The following is a 27,365-nucleotide window of genomic DNA, read 5'->3' on the forward strand; positions in this document are numbered from 1 at the left end:
ACAAGGCGCAGGCCACCGGCACTTCTGGGTAGGCTCCTCCTGTCCCAACATAACCCACTGCTTGCTGCTCTCCTGTCCGTGGGGACACTTCCACAGAGCTCCTGAGGACCACGGTGCAACGGGAGCTCTCCTCTCTCAGGAGGGGTTGCAGTGGAGGCAGCTGAGGTAGCTCACAGTTCCTCTCCTGTAGGTCAAACTTCAGGTCTGAGCAGGGAAAGCTGAAGTTAGACATCTGTAACAAATGCTGCGTGCCACTCTGAGAGAAGTTACCAACATGAAATTCTCAGTGGTAGAGTGATGTATCTTCGAGAAATCATTAGAATACAAATCAGAGGAACTAAGAATTTGCAAGCCTGGTAAGAAGTGGAGTAAACCAATGAAAATAACAAAAACATATTCCTTTCCTGACTTCATCGCCACATGGCCATGAAGTCAAGCACTGATGTATGGAGAAAACAAAAACTGTGATGCACTAAGTTCCTGTTTCTGAACATCACTTTCTTCCTTGCTCCAGGGCAAACAGGGATGATTGTGGTTTTTAAGTTTTTAACCTTATACTGGACATTTAATTTTTCTTTTTAAGAAAAAAAAAAAAAAAACACTTTTAAATTGGACATAGACATCAATGGGGCATTTTCTTCATAGATCTGTGAGCCTGAAGAGAGCATTTTTGCACTGCTGATAGTTACTGGGGATGAGAGCCTCTGTCTGGTTAGCTGATCCTGCAGCAGGAAGCCCCATCCATCCTATGGCATCATCCCCAAAATTGAAAGCAACCGAAAATCTTTATCCCAGACATCTACATATGTAATGTAGCTCTCCACATTAAATATATTTGAAGGATGCTGCAATCCCACATTTCTGAGACATTTTTGTGAGCAATTCCTTACCAAGGATCACCGAGACCTTCACTAAAGCAAGGTGAGCAGCCTAAGAGTAAGACATGTTATGGATGCAGAGCAAAGTGTGTTTTTTTGGTTGGGTTGGGTTTTGTTTTCCTGTTTTTAAAAGCAAGAAATGGAGGAAGGGACTGGATGAAAAATGTGAGACAGGGACAACATTTTTGAGCTACATTTGACGGTAGATAATGGGTAATGGAGAGGTTTGAATGTGATTAGCCTCTAATACAAGGAAATTGCCACCACAGAGAAAATAGCAAATGGACGGGATAAACAGGCTGAGTTTTTCAATTAGGAGACAGTGCCAGGCATGCTGGCCACAGCTGACCAGAAAGGGCTGCATTTCAATGGATACAAATGAATGTTTTCCCCCCTCCTTCCAAATGGACGAGACGTCAGATTACAGAAGTCTCATTTGGGATGAGAAAAACCCAGGCACGCTACTATTTTTTTTTTTATTATTTGCATTACTGTGGTATCTAGGAGACCTAATTAAAGATCGGGAGCCTGCAGTGCAAGGAGCTGCACAAGCACAGATCAAAAGCACGCTGCAGCCTCCAGGAGCGCTGTCATTCCGGAGTGCTTTGGCCAGTCTCTGGAGAACAAGCTGAAATTGTTGTCTGGCACATGACAGCGCAGCGTGCCAGCAGCCAGGGCTGCCCTGGCGCTTGAGGAGCGGGCTGCCAGGGCGCTGCACGCAGACAGGCACGGGCAGACGTGGCACCCGTGCTGCCACCTCGTGCTAGAATGTGAAATAGCTGAGGGGGGATAGCGGCATGCCGCATCCACAGCGTCAGAGATGAAAGGCATCAGGAAAACGCATCGTTCAGCCGGGCTCTGTCTGCTAGCACAGTTACTCCGGCCCCCTTTCAACCACCAGGCTTCCCCTAGAACGACGGTGCTCTGACACAAGCAACATAATCGCAGGGTTTTAAACAATTAAAACTAAAAGCCCCAAAAGAACTGAGCAGCCACGATTTTGTGTCACTGCACTGCTCTGCCCTACTTCCCTGTCGCATCTCCTTCGCTCTCCTTGGGCCAGTCCCAGCTATTTGGGCACAGCCTCCTTAGTGCCAAGGCTGTTCCTTGCGCTGTGCTCGCGCCATGCACTGCGCAGTGCCATCTCGTTTGGCCACCTTTGATCACCATCCCTTCTCACATTTGTTGTGTGTGTAACTAACAGGACATGCCACCTGTAAACGGAGCACTCTGGCTCCTCGTAGCACGCTTGGGAGAGGGATCCTCCTTAGGGCCAAATGGAGACGACACACTCTCTGCAGACGGGGTGTCTGCTGAGAAATTCTCAAAGTCCTCCTCCTCTTCTGCAGGAGACACAGGGTCAGGAGCGTCCAACTTTTCCTCCTCCAAGCTTGCATTATTTGGATCCAGTTCCTTAATAATTTTGTCATACTGTGCAATGAAATCCTCACCATCTGTGCTCAGCAGTCTTACACTTAAGTTGTGATCTGCCTCCTGAGGAGAAAGCTTCAACTCCAAATCTGGCTGTGGATCCGTCTCAGCCATTTTCTGGTTTGTATGTTCTTTCATTACACCTTGAGTCAAGCTTGAATTTGTCTTACTGTGCTCATCCAAGTCCGTTTCCAGCTGGCTGTTTGCAAGAGGCCCATTGACAACAGTCTGGTTTTCAACCTGACATTCTTTGGCTACATTTGAAGTTTTCTCCTTGGAGTTATCTTCCTGAGTATCCTTCTGGGCACATAATCTGTAAACCATAACATCATCCTGAAAGTCTGATTCTTCTATGTAAGATCCTTTGATGAGCATGATCGCATTTTTTTTCATCTCCTGAATGTGTTTCGGTGGCTCTATAGGTGGCTGCATCTCTGTGCTCCCCAGATCATCGTACGGTTGGGGCGAGCTCACATCAGAACCAGGAGAAATCCCTGTGTCGTAGCTATCATCCCATTCTAGCTCCAGCTGCATCTTCTCACCAAAAGCAGCTGTGTGAGAGGAGCTACACATGCTGGGTGTCCTTTGCTGGAGCCGAAACATGGGGTGTTCCACGTCTGTATCGTTCTCCTCAGCAAGCGTTTGGATAAAGGTGTCTGGATCGGGGTTTACTCCATCATATAAGGCAGACCAAACCTTACAGTCTTTCAGACACTGGAGGATGGCTTCCTGAGCTTCCCCCAGGTACTGCAGGTAGCTGATATCCACAGTTCTTCCACATTCCACAATGCAGGTGGATTCACAAGGGCCTCTACCAGAATCTGAAAATAAAGAAGATGACTCATAACATGCAATAAGAAAACAACACAAAAGTTCTCTAGCAAGACAGTCACTAAGACGTGGCAGGTGGAGTTTTAGCCCCAACCACCCAATAAGGCAGGAAGATCAAAGAATTAAGAGATTTGTTCATAAATGCACAACTTGTTCCTACTAGCAAGTCAGCACTGTAATGCAGTATTTCTGAGAGACCAGCCCACATCCTATCTGTAAAGCAGCTGTAAGCACTCGTGAAGCCACAAGAATTGCCATCATGTATCTGTACATTATTTTCACAAATGTGTATTTTAACAGCTAGCCAAGTTGAATAAGGCTTCCATAGACCTGGACACACGGAAGGGATTAAATCAGCTTTCCAGTGCAGCCTAATTGCCCAGTTTATTGTTACCCACCACTTTTCTTCCACCTCCTCCCATGAGCCAAATTCATTGCAGTTCATGATCTGGTCATCCCCCAAGCAACAATTACCTTTAGTTTGTGCTGCTTTTGTCCAGAGAATATAATCTTTTCCCTGGCTTTCCAGAGTCAAGGTGATCCCGGTGGAGCAGCAGACTGGTGTCAGGGCGAGCAGTTTTGCAGCAGACACAGAGTAACAGTCTCTCTCTTTCACAGCCCACCGCTGGCTCAACATCATGTGGTTACACGGGATCAGATACCTGAAAGAGCAGTGCCTAGCATTACATCCTTCCACGTTAGAGAAAGCTAACGCATACAAAATTCCCTTTCCACCTTCCTTCCCACTCCAAATTAAAAGAAATAACAATAATCTTGACAGTGATCCATATCCTAAACCTCTCAAGAGCATGAAGCCCTGACTCTTTACATTGTGAGGCTACAGTTCAATGAGTAACTGTCAAGAAGAGTAGAGATAGGAAATCAGTTGCATCAGAATGGGGAAGACGAGCGCTCCTTCATAGGTCAGAGCAAGCCTGCTGTAAGAAGCGATGGGGGAAGCGTAGGATGGGCAGAAGTCAAAGGCTAGCTGTGTGGTTTGCTCCCATTATGAAAGAGTTCTGTCTCAGAAGCCTTAATTTATTTGTTTTTCTAGGAAAACCACAGAGAGCTGGTTTACATGTACCAGGCAAGCAGCCAGCAAAAAGGAAGGAAGGGTCATCAAGGTGTTTTACAGCACTAGATCAAGAGCTCTTGGGCAGAGGAGGGAATAAGCTATGGGGAGAACAAGGAACAGAGAAAGAACACTCTCATGTTTAACTTCTTTAGAGCAATGAATGTTTAACTTTTTAAGAGCACTTTATTAAGACCCTTAGTGTTAACTGGGCTGATGTTTTGCCATTTAAAATGCAAACAAATTTTAAAGGATTCCCTAAATAAACAAAAAGAAGATTAAACAACAGCACTCGACTGTACTGCAGTTAGTAGGGGAGTCCCAATCTAACTCGAGTTCACAGAGTTCCTAACACCATTCCCAGGCACAACAGTCAGAGAGCTGCAGGGAATTTCACCTTAACACCTATCAGTGGAGGGCCAGGCAGGTGCCTGAAACAGTCCCACCTTCCAGTCACACCTTCCACAACGTTAAAACCTTGATTTAGTTGCACCAGGATTTCCACATAAGTGATTAAGTCTAATCTAATCCACATACTCAATTACAACTGTAGTGTTCTGAGGCAACCCATAGAACAAACAGTTAGCAGTAATATATAATCAATGTGTCTAGCACATTACAGAACAATTTATGTACAACAGTTCAGGAACCTGAAATATTCTTGGCGACTGAGCAGAGGTGAAAAAACAGAGATGGAAGCTGCAAGCAAATATACAGGTCCTCTGTATACATAATACACTAGAGAAAACATGTAGGAGAGAAGAATTATACATTTTAAAGCAGGGAATAAGCAGTTTGAAGGTGATAAATATATTCTTAGCTTCTCTTCTCTCTCCTTTATAGAAATAAATCACATGAAAAATCTCTTGTTCCTGAAGATCGCAGGACATAAATCACGCTTCTACAGGTCTAGCATACTTTTGTCAGAACCGTAAATATTCTTATCTCTGTAGTAGCTTGCATTTCTGCTGTCTTGGAGAACCCCCATCTAACTCTGCATCCATAGGCTGAGATTACACGTCCCAGAATTAGAATGAAAAGTGGAAAGAAGAATTTGGGCTTTACCTTAAAACTAGCTGCAACATCACGTCTTCACAATGCAAGCCAATGAGTGTTCTGAACAGTGCCAAGGAGACCACACAGAGCTGGAAAATGATAAATGCTTCAGTTTTTGATCTGGAAATTGTACCTTTCCATTCTGCATAACAGAGTGACTCTGCCAGAACATAATGCTTTAAGTTACTGTTACTATGCTATTGCACTTTGTCAGCACCCCTATGGGATTTTATTAAGTTGTCTTGAGCTATACATACACCATGTTACATTTTGGCAAAACATGATCCAGAATTTTCCTTCAAAAAAGCTATAAAAAAATAAATATTCTTTGAAAGGTATTAGCATTAAATTATATGGAAACTCAAAGCAACTATTTACCAGTCTTTTTTTTTTCCTAATTTATTAGCTTAATCCAGCATAAAGTGAATCCTGTAACTTGCAAGATAAAGTGCTAGGGTTTACCTCTGACAAAGAATTTAAATCAACAAAGAGTCTTTTCCCAAAAAATCTATAAACCATCTCAAGTTTTGGTTGTTTTACATATTAGGAAAGATTAGCGTTCTGCACATTACAAAACTAAACGCTTCTATACCCTCCTGCCTTGAGAAATACAGCTCACTGACGTAGGACTGCACAAGCCATTTTTTATTGGAATCCACTCCATGTGAGTTGCTCCCAATCCTGCCATTACAGCTCATTTGAAGGGCGGAGAACCATGGCAAGGCATGAAGATCCTTTCTGTGAGACTATGTAAAAGGAAAAGGAAAATAGGACTCCTCATTGGAATTGCGTGCTTGTCTTATTGGCAAAGGTCTGATCAAACACACCCATAATCAAGTATTTCAGTAGTCACGTGCAGCAGAGGCAAAAATCATACCCTTTTTGTGATCGGCACCCCATTTTCACACTAGCTTTAGGACAGACTAGAAACTTGAGACTTTTACGGGATTTTTGGTCACAAATAATGTCTAAATAAGACACATACCACTTTCAAAGCTATCATGCAGTGTATTTTTACCTAACAGATGCTTGCTTGACTGCACAGACGCATCCAACATGGTAGAAGCATGAGCTCTTATCTTTCATTTGTTTTTGTGAACAACAGCACCATCATTTCCCTGCCTCTTTACACGTATTCCCTTGGGCACGTGCTCCTGTGCTGCTCTGTCTTGGAAACAGCATCTCACAGCTGGCTTAGATCCCAGGACCAGGTTGACTCTTGTGAGAATTATTTAGCATAAGTTGACTCCTTCCTAGAGTTTCACTTTGGTTTTAATCTTGCTTCTCATTACATTAATCACATAATTAATACATGAAATAAATCTCACTTCTCAGTAGCTTAAAAAAAAAAAAAGAAAAAAATTAGGACAAAATAAAGAAAAAGCTATAGATGTTTTCTGCCTGTTTTCAGTCACTGAATGTCCTTTGTAGTTCATTCAGGACTAAATCCAGCGTCCTTCCTGGGCAAGGCTTCTCTTCCCAACTGTGGAATTTCCTCGTCTTCTCTGCACTCTCCCTACTCCCACTGATAAAAGGCTCTGAGCTAGCTCTGCAGAAGCACATTGCTATGTTCCTCTCCAGCCCAGGCTTTCTTGAGAATGTCAACTCAAAAGACTCGTCGTTTCACCATTTCCCTTCTCTTTTTCAGACCAGCGACTCAGCAGCCCTACAGAATGACCAGCTGTCCATGCTGACCAAGAGCAGAGGAATGCACACATTTCTTGTAAAATATACATACACATACATACATTTCCCCTGACTTGGTAGCTATCTCTGTGGAGCTATTAAGTAGTAAAGCTTTAATGAACCTCACTTGGTAGCCTCTAAAAAGCAAACTTTTCTTTGATTGCCTTCCCTAGTTTGGTCACTCAGTTAACACCCAGAAAAGAACAAGAGAAAGCAAGTTAAGCCCTGCACTCAAAAAACAAGCTGGGATGTGGACAAGCATGAAGGTAATAAAGCATGGCTGACAGCTAGCCAGGCACAGGGAGAAAATAACCCGGGAACAGTCATGAGCTGGCCTGCTGTGAGGCAAAGCAGAGCTCAAATTCGTTGCCCTTCCACCACTCGTACCAGGAGCCAACAGGAGGGTGCTTGTTAGTCCAAGACCTCATGCCTACAGAAATAGAAAAAGTGAAAGAGCAAGGAAGGAAGAAACAACCAGAACTGCAGTTGCTAATGTGGAGGCAGAGACAAAGAGCTGCAAAACAAGCTTCTGGAAGAAGTCAGATCCTGACGTGAAAGGAGTGTTTTAGGGAGGGGTTGTGTGGGTAAAATGGGAATTCTCATTTCCTCTGAGAGACTAACGGAGAGCCAAGCCTAACTGTTCTTCATACCCTCAAAGTGCAAAACCTGCCAATTCCTTAAATTTTCCTGTATTTATGGCATTGCAGTTTATAGGGAAACGTTTGCAATATGGTTGCAAGGACAAATGAGAAATCAGGAATCTTCTGCAGGAGAAGAGCTAGTCTATTTTTGCGTTTCATAAAAAGAAAAGATTGAATGTACTACCAGGAGATAAAGAGGATAGTATTTACAAGCGTATTTGGCCACCTGTCTGTACATAAGTTTAATCCCGTGATTTATTAATAAGTATTTTCAGCGATAGTAACATATGCAGCTTTTGTGCTATGGAAACCACACAGAAGGCTGCAGCTCTGGCTTTTGTACTTGGCCAAGCTATACTGCAGAAAACTCATTTAGTATCACAGAACCATTTTGGCTGGGATCCTGAGTTACTCAGGGCTGGAGAAGTCTTTACAATTCCAATCTCGTTCGCCTATGGAACAGTAATTAATGATTAGCAGAGACAACAGCATTTGCATTTTTGTCGACAGAAGCTGTTTCAGTTCTCAGAGTTAATCCATCTTAAAAATGCAGTAACAACAGCATATATCCATATTTGTGTTCACTCACATTTCCGAACAAATTCCAGACTAAGACACTGTCCCTAATTCACAAATTTAATGCATGTGCTGGTGTTCTGTTTTCTCTTGCCCTAAAACTTTATACAGTATTTCACCCATGAAGTTGTGCACCACACAAGATTCAGCCAAGGTTGCCAGCCAAGCAAGGCTCAGAATTTTAGTCCAGTGCAACAAGTATTCCTTTTCTCTGCCAGAAGATGAAACTGTTAGCACAGGTAACTTGCCTATCTCTGGAAGCTAGCTCTCCAGTCACTGTGGCGCATTGTGCCTATACTGCGAAGGGGCTCACTGCAAATTTGAGATAAACCTTACTACACGGAGGAGTGAAGAAAGAAAAGGAAGTGGCAAATCTGATCACTTGAGCAAGAAAGTGCCTTTTTTTTAATCGAACAAGAAGGCTGGCAATATCTCTGTTAAGCAAACATGCTACGACAATACACCCTTGGTTCGTGAGAAATACATTGGCAATGCTGCAATCACAACTTGAGCAATTTGGAGACATCCTTACAGGGCTCCCACAGTCTCCTACGAAGATCATTTGCAAGTACTTATGGCTAGGCAGAACTCCAAAGACCAAAAATGCACCCCACCTTGATTATGTTTATAAGTCCTGGGGATGAGTGCTGGGGATGGCAGCACTAATTCAGCCATATCCAGAATGAAAATACTTCCAAATTGCCCTGTAGAGTTCTAACAGAATTCAAACTTCCAAAAGCCCTCATCTCCCTCTCTCCCATTTTGTGTATGGGTCAGACCACCTCACACATTTATCAACTTCTCAGTGCAGCAGTGCAGCCATAGCCAGCTGCCAGCATAAAAAAAAAATATAGAGAGATTTTTTTTAAAAGCACACATTTGGGTGGGGGAGAAAATTCCTAGTTAGACAAATGCTCACTGCAAACACGGGCTCTCCCATTTAATTAGTGAACCTGCATCCACACTGAGCACCTGACCTTGCCTCCTGCTGGCCTTACCCGGAATGGCGTGTTGATTCGGCTAGTGAGCGTGTCTAGGATGTGCACATTCTCGTGTCGATGCAGCAAAATAAAACGGAGGAAAATCTTGAGGAGGGCTGGCTCTGAAACACTACGCAAGAAGAGATCCAGGTACGCAGTGGTAGCCATCACTTCTTCCACGGTCACCTACAGGGAAATAAAAGGCAAATGCAAACAAACTGTGCACACAACATCCATCCCCACCCTGCAACTGTACGACACCCAGCACCCACCCTAAGCTCTCCATACATTGCCACCAAAATACTGAGACCCTTGCTTTTAAACCTGTGAAGTAACGTGCTTCTGACTTTCTCATAACCATTCTGAACCCATTTCTTATGTCTTGCTTCCCCAGAGGTAAAAACTCCCCCAACCTGCCAATACCCCAGATCTCATACATGCTGAAATACTATGAGCTAAATCCTGCTAGAAGTTCCCCACCACGTTTCTGCTATGTCAGGGGTTTTGAATCACACTTCTGCCGTTCCTCAGAAGCATTCTCAGATGTTGTGAATGCCTGGATCTACCGCGTTATTAAAAATAAATGACAACAGAGCAGAATCAAAGCACAGTACAAACTCATAGGTCCGGAGCTTTAAAAAATAAATTAAAAAAACAGAACATGCCTATCCACAATTTTGCCACTATTTTCCATCTCACTCAATTTTTAAAAGCTGTGTGTATACAGCCATACACACACAAACCAAAGACTGAAGTGTTTGCTATTGCCTATTTGTATGTTGAAACACAATTGTCCCGTATCCACGCGCTGCTTGCATACCATTTGGACAGCCCGTACTGCTCTGCTTAACGCAAGCCTTTTGGAGCTTATCTATTGACAGGATGCACTGGCAAGGCGCAGCGAATTCCAAAGGCCACCTCTGCACCACACATCGCTGTTGCAAAGTCAGCTTTTTAAAAATAGTTGCCCATGAACCCAATAAGCTTAAGCGTACAAAGATAAACCCTCATACACAAAAATCTCTCTGTATGAAAGGAAGTATTAAACATCTTTTGTTTACCAAACTTAGCTGGATAAATGAAAAGACTGATTTTATTAAAAAAAAAAAAAAAAAAGAATCAAAGCTGTCACTTAAGAACTAAGAGGATTTAGAAGCGACTCAGAAGGGCAGCACTTACGTAACACGCCGTAAATATTAAAATCCCTGTTCCATTCTGCCGCGTGTTAGCTACATGCACAGTAATGTCATCCAGCAAACGCTCCCTTTAAAGCATTTAAGATCACAAGCTGCTTCTGGCCAGTTACACAGAACATAGGAATGCTGTATACAGCCTGCAGACCTTATGGAGAGGCGGCACTGACGAGGAGAATGCAGAGTAGCTCTGAAGTTGAGGTCACTGCTTCCCTCTCTTTCTGAGGCTTTATTCTGATACTCGGCTCCAACATCCTTAACATCAAGCAGCAGCCTACTAGCTCATTTTGGTATTAGAAACAAAACACCAGGGAAGCTGCAACAGTCAAATTTTTCACCAGAAATTCAGGTCATTTTATTCAGTTTATTTTGGTCAAAATCAAGCACTAAAACATACTAGTGAAAGGAAAGGAATACAGCACATTTTCACTGGCTCTATGAACTTCGTAAAGCTAAGTAAACAACAGCCAGACAGGTTTGCTAGATCTGTAGTTGTACGACCAGTGCTGCCCAGTACAGAAATGAGAAAAAAGATCTTCCCTGAACCAACACTGATTAACATACACTCCAACTCCGAATCCAGTTTAATAATTCATTCCTCTTCCTTCTCCTACAAATGTCAAGTGAAAAAAGAAAAAAAAAGTTGCGAGATCAAGCACCCCAAAGTTATAAATCACCAGGATTAACACTGTGGCTACAGCTCTGGTTCAAATTCTGCATTACTGTAAATATTATGATAAAATGCCTTTTTATGTGCATATGCACGTAGGCACGCATTTCCACTGCGCTACTGCCACATCCCAACCACCATAAGATTTGCTCAGGAAATGAGCAAGGGGCTGTGCAACAAAGGAAATTGTTTCTGGTTGGAGCTGAGATTCGTTTTTTGCAATAGCCAAAAGGTGTTGGAAGTTGTGGGGTAAAAAAAAAAAAAAAAGTAAATAAATAAATAAAGAAAAGGCTTTCTGATTACAGCCGCTGACTGTTGCCCTGAGAACTGGCATTTTCTGTTTTGTGTTTTACAGCAGCAAACACTAAAAAGCAAACCCCAAGAAATCCATCATGTGACATCATAATGATAGCATACAGTTCATCAAAGGGTTTAAAACCTCTGCCAAGAAAAGGCCAGACAGAAGTAATATATTGTTATGTCTCTGTCACTCCTCCTTCATCCTTTATGAGGAAAATGAAGCACGCACTTGGCCTGCGGGTTTCACAGATGTTTGCTGACAGCAGAGGAATGGGCCTATGTAGATATATAAAGTACTGAAACTGTAAATGAAAGCAAGCAAAGGCTGCAGATTCACAAGGGCAGTGACCTTTTTCTGAAATCAATGCTCTTTGGGCAACTCGTGCTACGTTTGTATCAGCAAGAGAAAGCCATGCGCTTTTCAGAGTGTGCATCATGAATGAAACAAAGGGCAGAAGAAAGCCAGCGAGAGACTACTTTAGGAAAGAAATGTTCAATTCTGAGAGCATGTTCAGCATTCTTGCAGCTTGGGGACTAAACAAAAAAGAAATCCTCTTTACTGTAGCCAACACCTCAGTGACACCACTAAACAGAGCTAGAAGCACCAAATAGCGATTAAAGCAGCCCAAATAGGTCACAGAAGAGTTACTTATAACTTTGTTAAACCTCAATTGTTTGAACTGAGGTTTTTCGTGCAGTGTGCCACATCATGTTTAATTCTTAATTCTTCTTGGGAAGGATGGTGTTGAATCTGCTTAGCCATTTGCTGAGAAAGAGGGAAGGAGAATCTTTTTGCATTTTCCAGTGAAAATGCACCACCTTCACCACAACACTCCTTCACGCTTGTGCAATAAACGAGGCTAGGGTCTATTTCGCAACTCCCCATAAAGCGCTCAAGGCAGGCAAGCTAAGGGTACGCAAGCGAAATTACTGCTACTTGTGCTGGGACTTCTCTCAGCATACCTTTGTGCGCAACTTGTCCATAAAACCAGCACAGAGATGGCCCTTCTGCTTCCTTACAATAGCAAATCAAAATATATTGCTCTGTGGCATTTGAAACAAAAGCCATGTATACAGCTTAGGATCAATTAAGCTGGCAAGCAGATGTGTGCTTTTACAGTCATATCATATTTTCCCCATCTTGCATTCTGGGTGTGCTTCTTGATTTTACTCTTCCTGACAATAAACATAATTTCTGAAGATTTGAGACAGCAAAAGAAGTGAGTCAGAAAGGCTAATTTTAGCTCCTCGAGGCTAATTTCCTTTTACTCACTGGGATACACTAACCTGCCCTGAATGAGCCTCTAGAGAACTCACTCTCTTTTGCAATTAACTAAGGAAGGACTTTGGAGAAACCAGTCACACTAGGCAAAAATCAGCCTTGGCAAAGACCTTTTAACTCAGTAAAACTGTTCCATGTTGTACATAACACATTCAGTGCTGAAAGCAAGGCTGGTTCAATTTGTGCAGTTATTACTGAAGATCTCTGTTTTCTAAGACACGCAAACCATAATATTAAGCTTCATTCAGACTACCTGCTGTTGTTTCTCCTGAAACTAATGTCTTGTGAGACAGATTTGGGTAAAGTAGGAAAATCCTTTCTAAAAAAAATAATAAATCCAAATCAGTATTTAGGTAAGCAACAAAAGAACAAATGTTCCTGGAGAACAAAACATTACTACACACATCAAGAATGTTCACTACAATCAAAACCTGAGGCAGCTTACAAAAAACTGTATTTCACTGTAAACATTGATTTCAGTATAATTCATCCTAGCTAGCCCTCAAAGTGAATTTATGTGAACAGCTTTGAAAGGATGATAAGAAACGAGCCAAAACTTTCACATATCCACGAGTGTGACATTTAATCTGAATATTCCTCACCTCTGATAATTCAAGGATCAAGAAAAATACCATACTAAAGGGAAATGAATGAAGAGGTGGTAGTTTGCTGGAAGTCCTTTGCTAAGTAAGAAAATTTGGAGGTGTATTTTTGATAAAGATATTTCAGCAGTATTAAAATCCATCACTGCTACAATAGCAAAAAATGAAAACCTACCAGCAGCATACTTTGCATTAGATCCTTTCTACCAAAATTGCTTGGGAATGGTAAAGACTGGGGATATCTCTGCTCTTGAGATAAAATTGTAGGATGGAAAATGAAAAATGAGAAAAATATGTATCCATTACATTACTCAGACAGGGATTCTGCCATTTCTATTTCCATTATCCATCGTTGTAATGACAAAAACTTACTGGAATTTTGAAAAATACACATATAAAGTATGTATCTAAAAGATGCCATCTGGAAGCCTCATCCACATGTTTTTCCTTACAACACCCAGTTGTTACAGATATTTTTGAAGACTACAGATACTTTTACAAGAGGGACTACCCGAGAGCCTTCATAGCCAGAGAGATACTTGATCAGAGATTATTGAAAACAGAAAGCTACTTTTAGCATTTTAATACCCTTCTCTTATTATGTAATAATTTTTAGTAAATCTTTTCTTGCCTCTTCTGATGACTGATTAGATGGTGAGGCAGAACGCTGTAAAGAGATCCAGCTTTTACAAGTCACCGTGCCAAGTAATAGCAGAGAGCCAGAAATTACTGTCATTGCGAGTTCAGTTTAATATATTACACTGACTGTGTTAGACCAATTGCACTGATTCTTTATTACTGGCTATTCTCCCTTGGGATCTGCACTATATACTTTCTAATTTACAGCTTTGTGCCTTCTTACGAGAGTATGGCTTTCATGATTCCCCCTCTCCTTCCTACAAGGATTTCACACTGCCTATGAAGTGACCATGAACGTCCTCACTAGATCTTATCTTCTAGATCCATGAGCAGTTTAAACCTGAATAAATCCACCCCCCTGATTAAAAAGTAGAAAATAAAATTCAACCATTCCCACCCTCTTCTCCTTTCTATTCATTTTCAACTTCTTGCCCCCTGCTTATACTGGCAGAAGTGTTCATGCTTCACTTCACTGCACAGTGAATTGGCTCAGGGAATTGATTCAGGATAAAACTACCTCGGAAATAAAGGCAAGCTTTATCCTCAATCAATCAGTTTCCCATCTGAACAAGTGGGATCAGTGACAGAGAAAGTTTGCATTTAGGGAGGAACCAGAAAACAAGAGCTGCTTCAACTTCCTTCTGCTTAAGTTAATAAACAGGCTCAGTTTGTACCTCGTTAAAGTTCAAATCAATTGCCTGATGTAAAAAGTGAACAGCACCTTTAACATATGTCCACTTTGTAGCAGGTAAAATTAAGTTTTGTAGCTCCTGATGGGCTTCTCCAAAGCATAAGACTATTCCAAGTTTTCCAGTAAGGCTGTATTTACACCTTTTTACAGCAGCTGTCCAAACACTTCTCAGTAAGGTGAGAGACGGGATTATTTCTAACTGGAAACTGACGTTCTTTTAGGATATTTATAAAGATGCTACTTCCAATCAGTATAGTGTAATTTACAGGTCATTTCCCCCTAGCTGAGCAGTGTAATCACCGAGCAAGTATTATTGAATTATCACAGTAGCATACCACTTCAGAGGTTTTCATTTAGATGGGTTAGTGAGCAATGTAACTGAGGTCCACTTGACAGGACCGCGCCAGTGCTCCCAGAAACCTGTTCTGTTTGCTTGGCCAACAGCAATGTTTTTCACTAAAAAGCTGGTACAATTTTCCTTTATTCAGACTAAAACTAGCTTTCCAAGTAGAGAAATAATATCCTAGCAATTAAATGCATATAGTGTAGCAGTAAATACGAAGAAATGAAAAATTTGCTGTAATCATATAATTTGACAAATTTTTAGCACTATCTTCAACAAATTGAAATTACACAAATTACATAAACATTCAAAATGATCAGGATTGCTACCTGCATCACCCGAATGCTCTGAATGCCAAAGTAAATCATAGGAGCTTCCAAGAAAGAGGTGTATATAAACAATATTATTTGCATCAAAGGTAACGTAATATTGCATATATAATCAATATAATCACCGTCTGACTCCTTGTTATCTAGCACATGGTTTTGATGGCAAAAATCTACACCAATTGAAGATCTCATGAAAAGGATTATCCACTGATGAACTTCCTACAATGGCATGACAAGAATCTAAAAGAATAAGGTAAATAAGCACTTTCTAATACTAAACACATAAAAACTAGAACAAGGCAACAGGGCCCCTGTCACAAGCAGTAAGACTCCTTCAACTTCAGAGGCATTATTCTGATTCACTGTGGGACTTCAACTAGACTTTAACTGATGACGAAATTAGCTTGATTTGATTACTTGGACCACTGTAACGTTTGGCCCCTAAATACCTTATATTTTTTGACAGAGCTCCAAGCAGTTAGCTTTGAAAATTAAGTGAAAAAATAGCCAGTGAGATAAATCACAGAAATGTAATGTCATGGCTCCCTTCCTGAGCAGAAGTACACCTTCTCGCAAGTATTTTTTCCTAAGTACCAAAAGCTAAGGAGGAACGTAAAGATTTGCATAATTTCAAGTTGTAACTGGCACGCCGTCAAAAAGTGCCAGTCTTAAATTATGAGCAGATTTTGTCAGATAGTCTTGTCTTAAATCCCAGACATTTACACCAGAAAAAACGAAGGATGGTTTGGCCAAAAATCGTGGGCTGTTACTACAAAATGAAAACTATCAAGCTAACCTCTCCTTTGTCCATCTATCTTTATGGACAAAGTATTTTATTCTTTCTGGTTTTAACTAAATCCGTACAGAAATAAGGAATTTGTGACCTTGCATAACAAATGCTCAGACAAATCCCACTGAACGGCACCGAATCATGTGTTTCCATTTCTCTAGAAACTCAGATGTCAGAAGCAAGGAAGGTAACTCTTGTAAGAAGTACAATAAAAACCAACCAAAGGACAAGACAGGGCTATTCACTGCAGCCAGTTAATGCATATCCCCAGCTACACGATACAAATCTGAGCTCTGTCTACCCACTTGGCAATGTTCAGCTTCTGGGATAGGAACATATTTGTCAATTCCTCATTACGTGGGTAGGTGGGATAACCCACGCAACACGACAACAGACAAGTACAGACCAGGTATAAATTAGGCTGCAAGAACATGCTATAATTAGGACACTTATCTTTGAGAAACGAAGTTAGGGAGTCATAAACTCAGACAATGTTTGTTTTTTTTAAGCACATCACGGTTAATCTGCTCCCTAAATAACCCTCAGTGTTCACAGTGAAAAACAGGTTATTTCAAGGCAGCTAGCCTGCACAATAAATTTGAAACTTCCTTAACTGGAAAAAACCTGAACTAGCTGATTCTTTTTTCAGCTACATATTGGTTCCCTGAGCTGAATAAAACCATCAAATCACACCAAGCAAACTACGTTGGTCTTCCCATCCCAACTTGTTCATAGCAATGTGTTGCTATCCCCAACACTCTTGTACTGTCTCATTCACACGGTGAATCATGTACATAGTAAGTACGTGTGGGGGACAGCCTGCAAAAATTTTAAAAAGGCTTTACTACGTAACGCCATGAGCATTACAGACAGTTCAAGATCACGTATATACACATCTCAAAGCCTGGAGCCATGAACTGGAATTCTGAAAAGCTGTGACACCTTCACGAAGTGTCCTGTTGAATTGTCCACTGTTTTAAGCAGGAAGAAGAGAAGAGCATTTCCAAACACATTAAGGACAAGAAGGTGAATAGGAGCAGGCAGGATTTATGAAGGGGCAATCATGCCCTCTACAACAAGATGCCTGGCTCGCAGATAAATGTAGAGCAGTTGATATCTATCTTGTACAATTTTTGACACTGTCTCTTGCATGGTTTTTGACACTGCCTTTTGCATAATATCCTCACAGACGAAATGATGAAGTGAGGTGGATTGAAAACCAGTGGCAGTGCTGGGCTCAAAAGCTTGTGATCAGCAATGCAAAGTACAGCTCAATGCCCGTGAGGAGGGGGCTACGCTGAGGCCACGGCAGTTTAATATCATCATTAATGACCTAGATGATGAGATGAAGTGTACCCTCATGCAAGTTTGTAGACATGAAGAAGTGGGAAGTGCAGCTGACAGACTGGATGGCTGTGCTGCCATTCAGAGGGACCCTGACATACAGGTCCTTGGGGACAAAGACTGGCCACGTGCAAGCCGTGCATTCTTGCAGCAAAGATGAACTCCAGGCTGCATTTCCAGCAGGTTGGTGGGGGGCATCCTTTCCCTTTACTCAGCACTGCTAAGATGTGCTGGGCCACCCAGGACATGGTGGAGTATGTCCAACAAAGGACCACAAAGATGAATGTGCTGTGAGAGCATCTGATGTATGAGGAGAGGCAGAGAGAGCTGGGACTACTCAGCCGGGAGAACAGAAGGCTCGGCAGGATCCTATCAGTGTGTGAGAATACCTGCTGGGAAGGAGCAAAGGTAACAGAACTCTTCTTGGTGGTGCCTGGTGAAAGAATACGAAGCAACGGGGCAATAAATGAAACCCAGGAAATTCCAAATTGACATCAGGAAAAGAAAAAAAAAAGGCAAAGAAACAACTAGTGCACTTCTCCGAGCAACTTGCTCTAGCTGATCCTGCTTGAGTGAGAGGTTAAGGCAGGATGACATCCACGGGTGCCTGCCAGCCTCAGCTATGTTGCAGTTCTGGACAGAAACAGGAGAAGGAGAGACTGGCCAGCATGATCAAGGCTCAGCTTCAATCCAAAAGCGAGCAACCCTCCTCATGCCAGACATTTTGTTCATATCAAAATACCTCAGCTGATAAGTCAAACTAATGTTGCTGTTGCTCCACGAGGGATTAAAAGATAACAAGGTTATTAGCTACACAATTTATTGAATATTGCTTGCACGGTTGTTTGGCTGATTTTATTTTATATACTTGAATAATCTAAATTAGATTTGGTGATCAGACAGGAAGTCATATTAATGTGATTTGTTGATGTGGCTGTTGTTGTTTTACACAGAAATCAAATTCTATCACAATGAGAACACAGAAGACTGAAGATTTCTTTCCTAGATGTCTGCATTCTCGACTGGAGCTGTCTTTTCAAAACAACAAATTCACGTCTGCGTCTCTCTGCAAAGCAATTTTGAACTCAAAACATCTACTCCTTGAGGGAAAATTGGAGTAGAATACGTAGAGAACAGATCTGAAGTAGTGCCAACAGAGCCAAAAGCTTCTCTCTCTTCTGAATTCTGCATTAAGCTAGAACCATGGGTACCAGACTAGATGTGGGATGCTAGGGCCTGCATGCCATACAAAGTCCGGACTCGCTTCCTTCCACGTCTGTCACCAACAGGTATCAGAAGCAGCTGTTCCATACCAATTAAATTCTACTAATAAGATTTCCATGAAGAGAGATTTATAGAACATGTACTAATAATTAGCATCTCTTCTTTAACCTTCCCCAGATCTGTCTTCCAAGTCAGGTTTTTATACCATGCTCCTGTATACATGCCAGAAGGAATCCAAGCAACCCACACCGATAAACAACTGGATAAAAAAAAATAATCAAGATGCATGTAGTATTATTCAACGAAAGTAATGAAGTACTTCTGCTTTAAAACCACCATGATGCCTCTGTCCTTTCTCTCATTTTGGCCCTTCCCATATTTCACCTTTGTGTTATTAAGGAGAGAAAAACAAAATTTCCATTACAACACTGGAAATGTCCCCAAATGGATGATACTTGCTTACTCCTCAACACAGCATGAACTTTTAGAACAACCGCTAGAAATCACTGTAGCATATGAAAGAGCTCTTACAGCATAATTATCTATCTTAGCCTAGAGGCACCTGTCCCAAAAGCAAAGATGTAAAATATTTATTTTCCGTTAAATTTATGTGGCACAACACAAAGACTGAAGAGGTCAAAGGTACCTCCCTTTGTTTCCTTTTGCTACAGATTTTGGTCTCATATATGTGAGAACCTTGTGTCAAATCCACTAGATGGTGCAATACATCTTCTCCGTTAAGCGTGTTTGGGGTTTAAATATATCAAATATTTATTTTTTAATGAGAAGTCAAACTTAATGCTCATCAAGGTAAGGTTTATTAACGGAAGAAAAAGGATGCAAGAGAATTTAAGAGCTCAGGAAAGACCTGGGATTGAAGCTTATGTGTGTTAGCAGCCAACACCTCCATTTTCAAGAGAAGTATGATTTCACCCAATTTCAGAATATATAAATGCGGTTCAATAAAATTTCTATCACATGAAGAAGCTAATCTGAACAGCATGCTTTAAAGGATTTAAATAGCATCTATAAAGAAATAATCAAGCCAATAGGAGGTTCAGAGTTATATTGACCAATACAAATAGCATTCATCTGCATGGTAGTATTCAAGAACCCTAAAATTTGTCTTGAGCACTTCAGAGGTTAAAAACAGTACCTACTAAAACTAGAGTCCCATGGCTACCTTCTGACATCTCACTTGTTATCTGTAATGTTGACCTAAAGCTAGCTCCTGTTTCACTTTTGATTGCACTTCCCAGTGTTTGTACTGGATTAAGTCAAGAAATTTCTACAAAACAGAAAAAAGAAATCCTGTTAGGTAAGGGGGTGAACTATCTGAATGACAGATTACAAACTTGATCTGGATCGCAGCCGAATTCTATTTCAGCCCCTGCCAAATTCTCAAATGTTTGTGTTCTGCTGAATCGCTGAAGATTCTACACTGCTTATTACTTTCTTGGTAAGTGACTGCTTACCACAAGGAATTGTGTGTACTGCCAAGACAAGTCCTACACTAGGAAGTAGGAGATGGTGTTTCACTGGCCTCTCAGAAATGGAACAGGTGCACAGCTTTCTGCTTGGCAGGCTTAGTAAAAATTAGTAAAACTTTTTAAAGTTATTTATTAGTCCTCTCCTGGCAATTTTTGGTAGATATCCAAAAAAAAAATCTTAGTTTTTATTCTCATCATTTCCTGCTTTTTCTCCTCACACAAGATGTTCTTTTTTAGGAAAATGACCGTTAATTGACATATTCTGCAGGACATGTAGTTTCCTGCAGTGCAACAAAAATAAAATAAAAAAAAAAGAAAATCAGTAATTCACCAACATCAGTGAAATATTTTGCACTAAAACTCAAAGATTTTTTTTTCTTTGACGTAACATAAATTGCACCCTAGCACATGAGAAAATTGACATAAAATTCTATTTCTTCTCCACTTTATGAAAATAATTCTACCAACTGTGGTAACGAAACACTACCAACTTAGCTAAAGTTGGGGGAATATTTATTGACCAAACATTTTCCTTTTCAACATTTGGACTTTGGGCGTTTTCCTTTTGGAAAAATATTCATTTGGAAAAAAAATCCCTCATGGCAATGTCCGTCATGATGAAATGCTGTCTGAATGGTCACTGCTTTTTGATGGTATGTCAGCCTAGTGCAACAAAAAGGTTTTGGTTCTCCATTTCACTTCACAATTTTAAACATTTTCATAAATATCCTCATTTTACTTAACAATCTGCATGGAGTAAAGAGGAATTATGGAAAGAAAAGGTGGGAAGTCAGCATAGAACTCACTACTGTTAGCTATGTTCACTCAGCTATGTTCAGTATCATCTTCACGGAGAGATCATCCATAATGTCTTTGCCTCATTCAAGCCACACTCGCATTCACCACTGACCTTATGGAGCGCAGGAGCCATTACTGGCACCAAAAATCCGTTGTAAATGTAATTCACAAGCTGGTTACGAATCAAAGGATGTGCGACCTAAGGGGAAGGGAGGTGAGCAAAGACAGAACAGTTCCAGTGAGATTTCAAACAAGACAAGGAAGATACTACTACTGCCCACTACCAAAATAACTTCACATTTAAAAAGCCATGTTCATTTGTCCTTCTCTCTAGCATTTTCTACGATATGGATTCTTAAAGATTGTGTGTTCCTCAAACACAAACTGTGTTTAATTACGGTAAGCCTGCCAACAGTGGGAGAACAGGGCTTTTCAATCTCCGCGTGTGTTGACAAAGATGAATGGATGGACAGCAAAGCGTGCATGCCCATGCATCAAGGAAGACTTGAGATTCTAAATTTAGCTCCTGCAACCTTCTCAGGGTCACTTGAAGGTGGACTTGCCATCATTAAATTGTCCTCTTACAACAAGAAAAAGCAGAACGACTGTTTTCCTGTGTTTTAAGAGTAGGTAAACCAAAGCGTTCTCTAGGCTGTGGCGCAAGAACATTCAGTTCACATGCTCTTCCCCCAACCACTGGGGAAAAAAAAAGAAAAAGAAACAGAAAAAATAAAATGAAAAACAGCATACGTTATTTATAAAATAGGTTATTAACTTTTAAAAAATTGAACTGCTATTGGAAGCCAAAAATCTACTTTTATAATGATGCATTCACTATTTTCCACAAAATAAAACATATTACCAATTAATGCATTTAAAATAAATTTAATAAGAGCAAAAAAAATATCCCTTCAGAAGCACTCCAGGTTAATATATTCCGTTTGAAGTTTAAATACAAACTTGAATGTCACAGCCTACATGCAGCCACAAATACATTCTCCTACTTGCAATTCTTCCCAAAATTCCTATAATTTATAACCCTCACTTTGAAAAGGGGAAGAAAAATGGTTACCCTTCTTCATGCTGTGATCCAGGGAAAAAGTAGTAAGTGGCAAGAGGTCTTGGCTACACTGTCCCTTATTAATCTCTGGCCAAAGTTTTTCAGTCAGCACAGAACGAGCCACAGCACAAAAACCATTCCATGCATTAAGCAAAAATTCCTGCTGTAACTGAGTTTTCTTCTGCGCATTGCTGAAGATAGACTATGAAGACACAATCAGGCAGCACTCAGAAACTGCTCTTTTGTGCATGTCAACTTAAGATCTTTAATAATTTTCAGTTTATTTGAAAAGCAGTTTTTAAATTACATATTCTTAATTCGTCTGCAGCAACTTTTGCATGGACTCTAAAAAAGGTATCAAATATTATCTCCTACAAATGTAGATCTCCTGCATACAAACACCACTTGGACAGATGTTAGAAAATCTTTTATACTGCATTTAAAGAATGACAGCTACTATTATTCTCACTTGTTCAATGCTTTAATAGTCGATTGGTTGCTTTACAGTATTTTGCACGCATCTCACTACAACTTACTTTTTATTTAACAGGAAATGTTATTTTCAATCCTATTCAGTGCATTTCTTTAAGTAACACATACCTACAGCCCGTGTAGAATTTATATCCTATGTTAATAAAATATTGGGCAAGTGCTCTGTAGGGTCCTCTGTCCTTAAAAAACAATACAAAATAGATTTTTCTGGATCAAAGCCAGAAAAAAATCAAGAAGCAATTATTAGGAACAGAGTATGTAATCTAAACAGGCCAATCTGAAATTAATAATTTAAATGCAGTGGTCACTGAAAGGCAAAACAAACTAAACAGACTATTTTCTTGTGTACACTGTTATAAGAGCTTAAACAAAAACAGAGTGTTTTTTAACACAAATACATAAATAGTACTCTCCCCCCCACGTAAAGGCATTCAATTTACTTTTAATATCAACAGTAGCATTAAAATGCAATAAACTTTTTTTTTTTTTTAAAGAAAGAAAATACTCCCAATTTTGTGATGAAATATCAAGAAGCAGCACAATTATACCGAATTTATTACAAACATCTGTCATCTGAAAAACAAAAACATATTAATTCATCCTTACAACTGGAACAACCAGCACAAAGCCTTCACTTTATAAGCAACTTATTTAGTGTAACGTACAAGTCCATGCCATCAATAAGGGAAACTAAACTCCATCATGCAAAAACTTTTGCAGAATATATAAAACTATTGCTTCAAGAGAATAGGACAGCTCTACTCCATTACCTGTATCACAGCATTGCAAAATTCAAGAGAATTCATGAATTGCACAAGGGCTGGTGACAACAGCCAGTCATCTTTCAGTAGACAGTGCCACTCTTCCCCTTTTTCTTCCAACTTTGTAGGCAAAGACGAATAGAGGCCACTTAGTCCTGTTGCCAGCACCTGTATTTCAAAAACAGCAGAGAAATAAGTTAAGTTTCTAAATGTTCATCTGCTTGAACGCACAACAAATCCTTTCTCTTGCTAGTTTTAGTAACTCAAGAGACTGTTATGATTAATTCAGTTTCCTTTGGAAGAGTTCTGTGGCAGAAAAACATGAGTATTTTCAAGAGCCTTCTACATATTATCCTTCTTACAAGAACTGGTAATTATGAGAAAGTGATGTGAAAAAGCAGATCATCTTGTATTCTTTATCAGAATTTATATATTTTTTTTTAAATGCCTGTAAAATTATTTTACACTTTCCTTCATTTATCCTCCAGAAGAAGCCACCATTGTCATATCTCCATAGCCTGTCAGATGCAGATGGTTTGAATGTTACTTCCATATGCCTATATAAAATTATTTCACCAGGAAATAGAAAAAACTAGAAATGGAGGGGGAAGTGTCCCCATCAACAAAAATGAAGTACAGTCTCACTCTGGCCACAGATACGTGTTGACTTCTATTCGTAGAAATGGGTATTCAGTTGAATCCAAGTCACAAGAAGAATTTTTTAACTGTTAATAATTTCTTTTTTCCTTCGTATTTACTTGGAAAAGGGAAGGGAAGGGAAGAAAAGGGAAATAACTTACTGTATAGACGTTTCCAGTGCTATTAAGGCTTACGGGTGATCTATGTAGAATATTATCACAGAAGCGCAAAAATGTAGTTTTAGTTACAATTTTAAAAGCGTATTTCCCCAAAAAAAACCTTTTTAAGTGTTACTGAATATATCAAGAGCATTGGGAGTTCAGGACCAAACTTTTAATTATTAACATTATTTGAAGCTGGAAATTTTTATTTTACAATTCTCATCCTTCTGACATGATTTTCTACAACTTTAGGGCACTTTTTAAGATGATGTTCATTTAATGGGATCATTAAGACTCAGCCTGATGGAAACCTTTTCAGTTTTCATTCAGTGAACTCTTAGAGGAATTTGTCTGTCCAGAAATGGCTACTTGGTGTCCACAGGGCTCGACAATCAAAGTCCAGGTGAAAGACAACTGTTTTCTCCATTAGAAAACAAACACTTGACAATGTGCAGGTCAACAACCCAAGGGTTCATGGAAGGGGACGGAGGTGTTGATGACATGCAAGTGTAACCAATCACAACTGTTAATCTATCCAGCTGGGCAAAGGCTGTCTTTCTGAATGCTTTCCATTTCTAAAAAATCACAAAGCTTTGAAGATGAGCTTATTCTGGTACATATAATTAAGCCAAATACCATGAAAAAGATAATACTGTGGGAAACTCTGCTTTGGCATGCTAAGCTACTTTTTCACACATAAATATACATATATATATATATATATATGTACACACATATATACAGACACACACACACATACATAAAACCAACAATAAAAAGTTGCAGGAAATACTAACAAATCCAAGAAGCTAAACTATGGAGCAAAGCTTTATTTGTGCAATCACATTCTTTTATAACAAGGAAGTTTTTTCCTTTCTCTTGGTAGAAGAGCTCAAAGTAAGAAGTTGGGTAGATTTCACTAGACCTATTAAAATATTTCCAGTAATCCCCTCCATACTTGTACTCACAAACCCAGGCTTCAGACAATTGTAGAAAGAAAAAAAAAAATCTGAAAAAGAGAATTTAAATTTCTTTTGTGTGACAATCTCCTAATTAATGCATGCTTGATTTTCCATTGTCTGCTTAAAATTTAATTGCTATTTATAAGCACACACCCTTTCGGTAAGCAAAGCAATTTGATTTTCAGAACTGAGCACTATCCTCATTTCTCCTTGATATGGAAGTTTAGTTCTGAAGTGCATGAAAACGACCTTGAGCAAAACACGCTGTTCACTGCTACAAGGAGCAGAGAACTCCCAATCATTCAGTGTCTCAAAACGGGGCACTCTTTAGCTTGTCCAACTTACTGGAGTAACAAGTGACAGATGTAGCTGTTAAAATGTGAAGCGTTTAGAAAGCTCTTATTTTTTCTATGAAGTACAACACAAATAGCTCTATGTGAAACCATGTTTCTAAAGCACTGAGAAACAGAGTAGCCATTAGAAGCAAATTTACTCTGATTTAAATAAAAAAAATATATTTTTTTTTATATAAAAGTATGTGGTAAAAATACAACTACCATTTGAAATTACTAACAGAACTCTTCACATGTTATAAGCAGGCGTATTAAATAATGTACACAGTCCACATTATGGAGTTTTAATCAGCAAGATCACAATCATCAATGAAAAAAATATTCTAGAAGGAAGGAAATGAATGAGTTCACATCCTGGGAGAGAAAGACTGGTTTCTTTTTTTTTGTTTTGTTTTACCTTAAACAGTCACTGTCCTTCTAGATTTCTTCTAACAATTGTTATGGCAGCCCTACATGCTCATCAACTCTTAGAAACACCTCCAAAGTTTTCTTTTTCACCACTGAGTCATGAGGCTCTCTGCAAACCAATGACTGATATGCTTTGTCTTGACTCAGAGAAAGGCACTGACTGTCTATGAGATTTGTAAATCTCATATTTGGTTAAATCATGTGTTGTCAATATATAAACAATTGCTATCTGGCCATCTTATTTTCACATTGAAGTTCCTTCCCTTTAATAATTCCTCATTCCTCCCACATCCATTGTCCTATCTCTGTGCGGTCTCAACTTTTCAAGTGCATTGGAGTCATAATACCTTCTTTTATACCTAACTCTCCTGAGTTGTGGGGTATTTACAAATACAATGTTTCGTGGAGAAGCTTTGAGATGCTACCCCACTCAAAATTCCATAGAAACATTGTTTTCCTGTTATGCAGTGAACAGACAATACCTTAAATCACGAAGTTACAGAAGCTGCAGGTTAAAACATTGTAAAAATTACTTGACCAAAGATACAGGAAAACCTTTGTAAAAATCAGAAATCTTTGCCTAAATAGCTTGTCTTCACGTTCTATGTCAAAAACACTTGTTTATGAGATGTTCTCACTCCAGCCTGTCCCCTTCCTTCTTTATAGGTTACTCACCCACAGCTTTGAATACTATGGACAGTTTAGTTTTAAAAAGCTGCTAAACAAAGTGAGCTCAAAAAATAATATGGAGAAAGCCTTCAGGTACACTTTGGCACAGATTTGGACATATGAAGCAGAAGAGATTTATGGTCAGGTCTCGGCCCAGGTCATGTCTATGCTATGCAGTGAGGCATGGTACAGAAAATCCTACGTGCTATCAACGAATTTAGCCAAGTAACCAAAGACAGCATCATCACAGTGCCACTCAAACGCAACTCAGATCAGCAAAGGGCTGTGCCACCTGTTTTGCAGTGCAGATGTAGCCTCAGTGACCCTGATTTTAGTGATATGCAGCAATGCCACTGATGTCTACAGAGCATCTTCTTTCACCAGAACAGAACCTGGTCCTTGAGCTCATCACACTCAAATTCAAGAAAGACTCTGTGCTAGTGAGCTAATTCTATGGCACTGCATTAAAATTTTATTATAAACTTAGGCCAGTCTCATTACTGTTCAGAAAAGTCTGATTTTAGCACATTTGACAAGAGGCCATCCTAATTAGAATGATTGTCAGTCATGGCTCCCCGCTGTTCGAAGGTTAATATAGTTGGCTTTTATCTTCAGTGTAAAAAGGATTTTTTTTTAATTAATTGGAAGATGTAATTATGGAAGTTATAGCATAGAGCCAATAATGGCATCGGTCTCAGGGACAATTTAAGAACCAAGTTCGTATTTTTTAGCAGCATCTATTAAATAAGGTCAACTGGAGTCTCTCAGCACAAGACATTTGATGCAACATTTACAACTGACAAAGGATACCATTTACAAGTTCTGCTTTGGAACTTCTAGGCTTGCTCCAGACTACAAACCCGGCTCTGCCTTACCTGTCAAAGGGTACAGCAGTCTGAGGGGAAACAGAGACCTATGGCTGGAATAGCTGTCACGTGCAAATGTTTGTGTTGAAGGTATGTTAGTGTAAAAGCACTGTAAAGCACTCCGCTTTAGTAGCTATGAAAGGTTCCC

The 27,365-nt window shown here is 40.0% G+C and overlaps 1 protein-coding gene across 1 annotated transcript in view; it reads right to left on the reverse strand.

Moving 5' to 3' along the window:
- Positions 1-27,365, reverse strand: part of FHIP1A (FHF complex subunit HOOK interacting protein 1A) — a 77,264-nt gene that overhangs the window by 15,780 nt on the left and 34,119 nt on the right. The window contains exons 4-9 of the mRNA XM_084286406.1: positions 23,169-23,327; positions 20,959-21,045; positions 9,170-9,337; positions 5,278-5,357; positions 3,615-3,802; positions 2,093-3,130 (exon numbers count right to left, since the gene is read on the reverse strand). Of these exons, the coding sequence (XP_084142532.1) occupies positions 2,093-3,130; positions 3,615-3,802; positions 5,278-5,357; positions 9,170-9,337; positions 20,959-21,045; positions 23,169-23,327 (1,720 nt within the window). The remainder of the gene's footprint in view (positions 1-2,092; positions 3,131-3,614; positions 3,803-5,277; positions 5,358-9,169; positions 9,338-20,958; positions 21,046-23,168; positions 23,328-27,365) is intronic.

Source organism: Netta rufina (assembly GCF_964035555.1).
Source record: "Netta rufina genome assembly, chromosome: 4".
NCBI classification, from domain to species: Eukaryota; Metazoa; Chordata; class Aves; order Anseriformes; family Anatidae; genus Netta; species Netta rufina.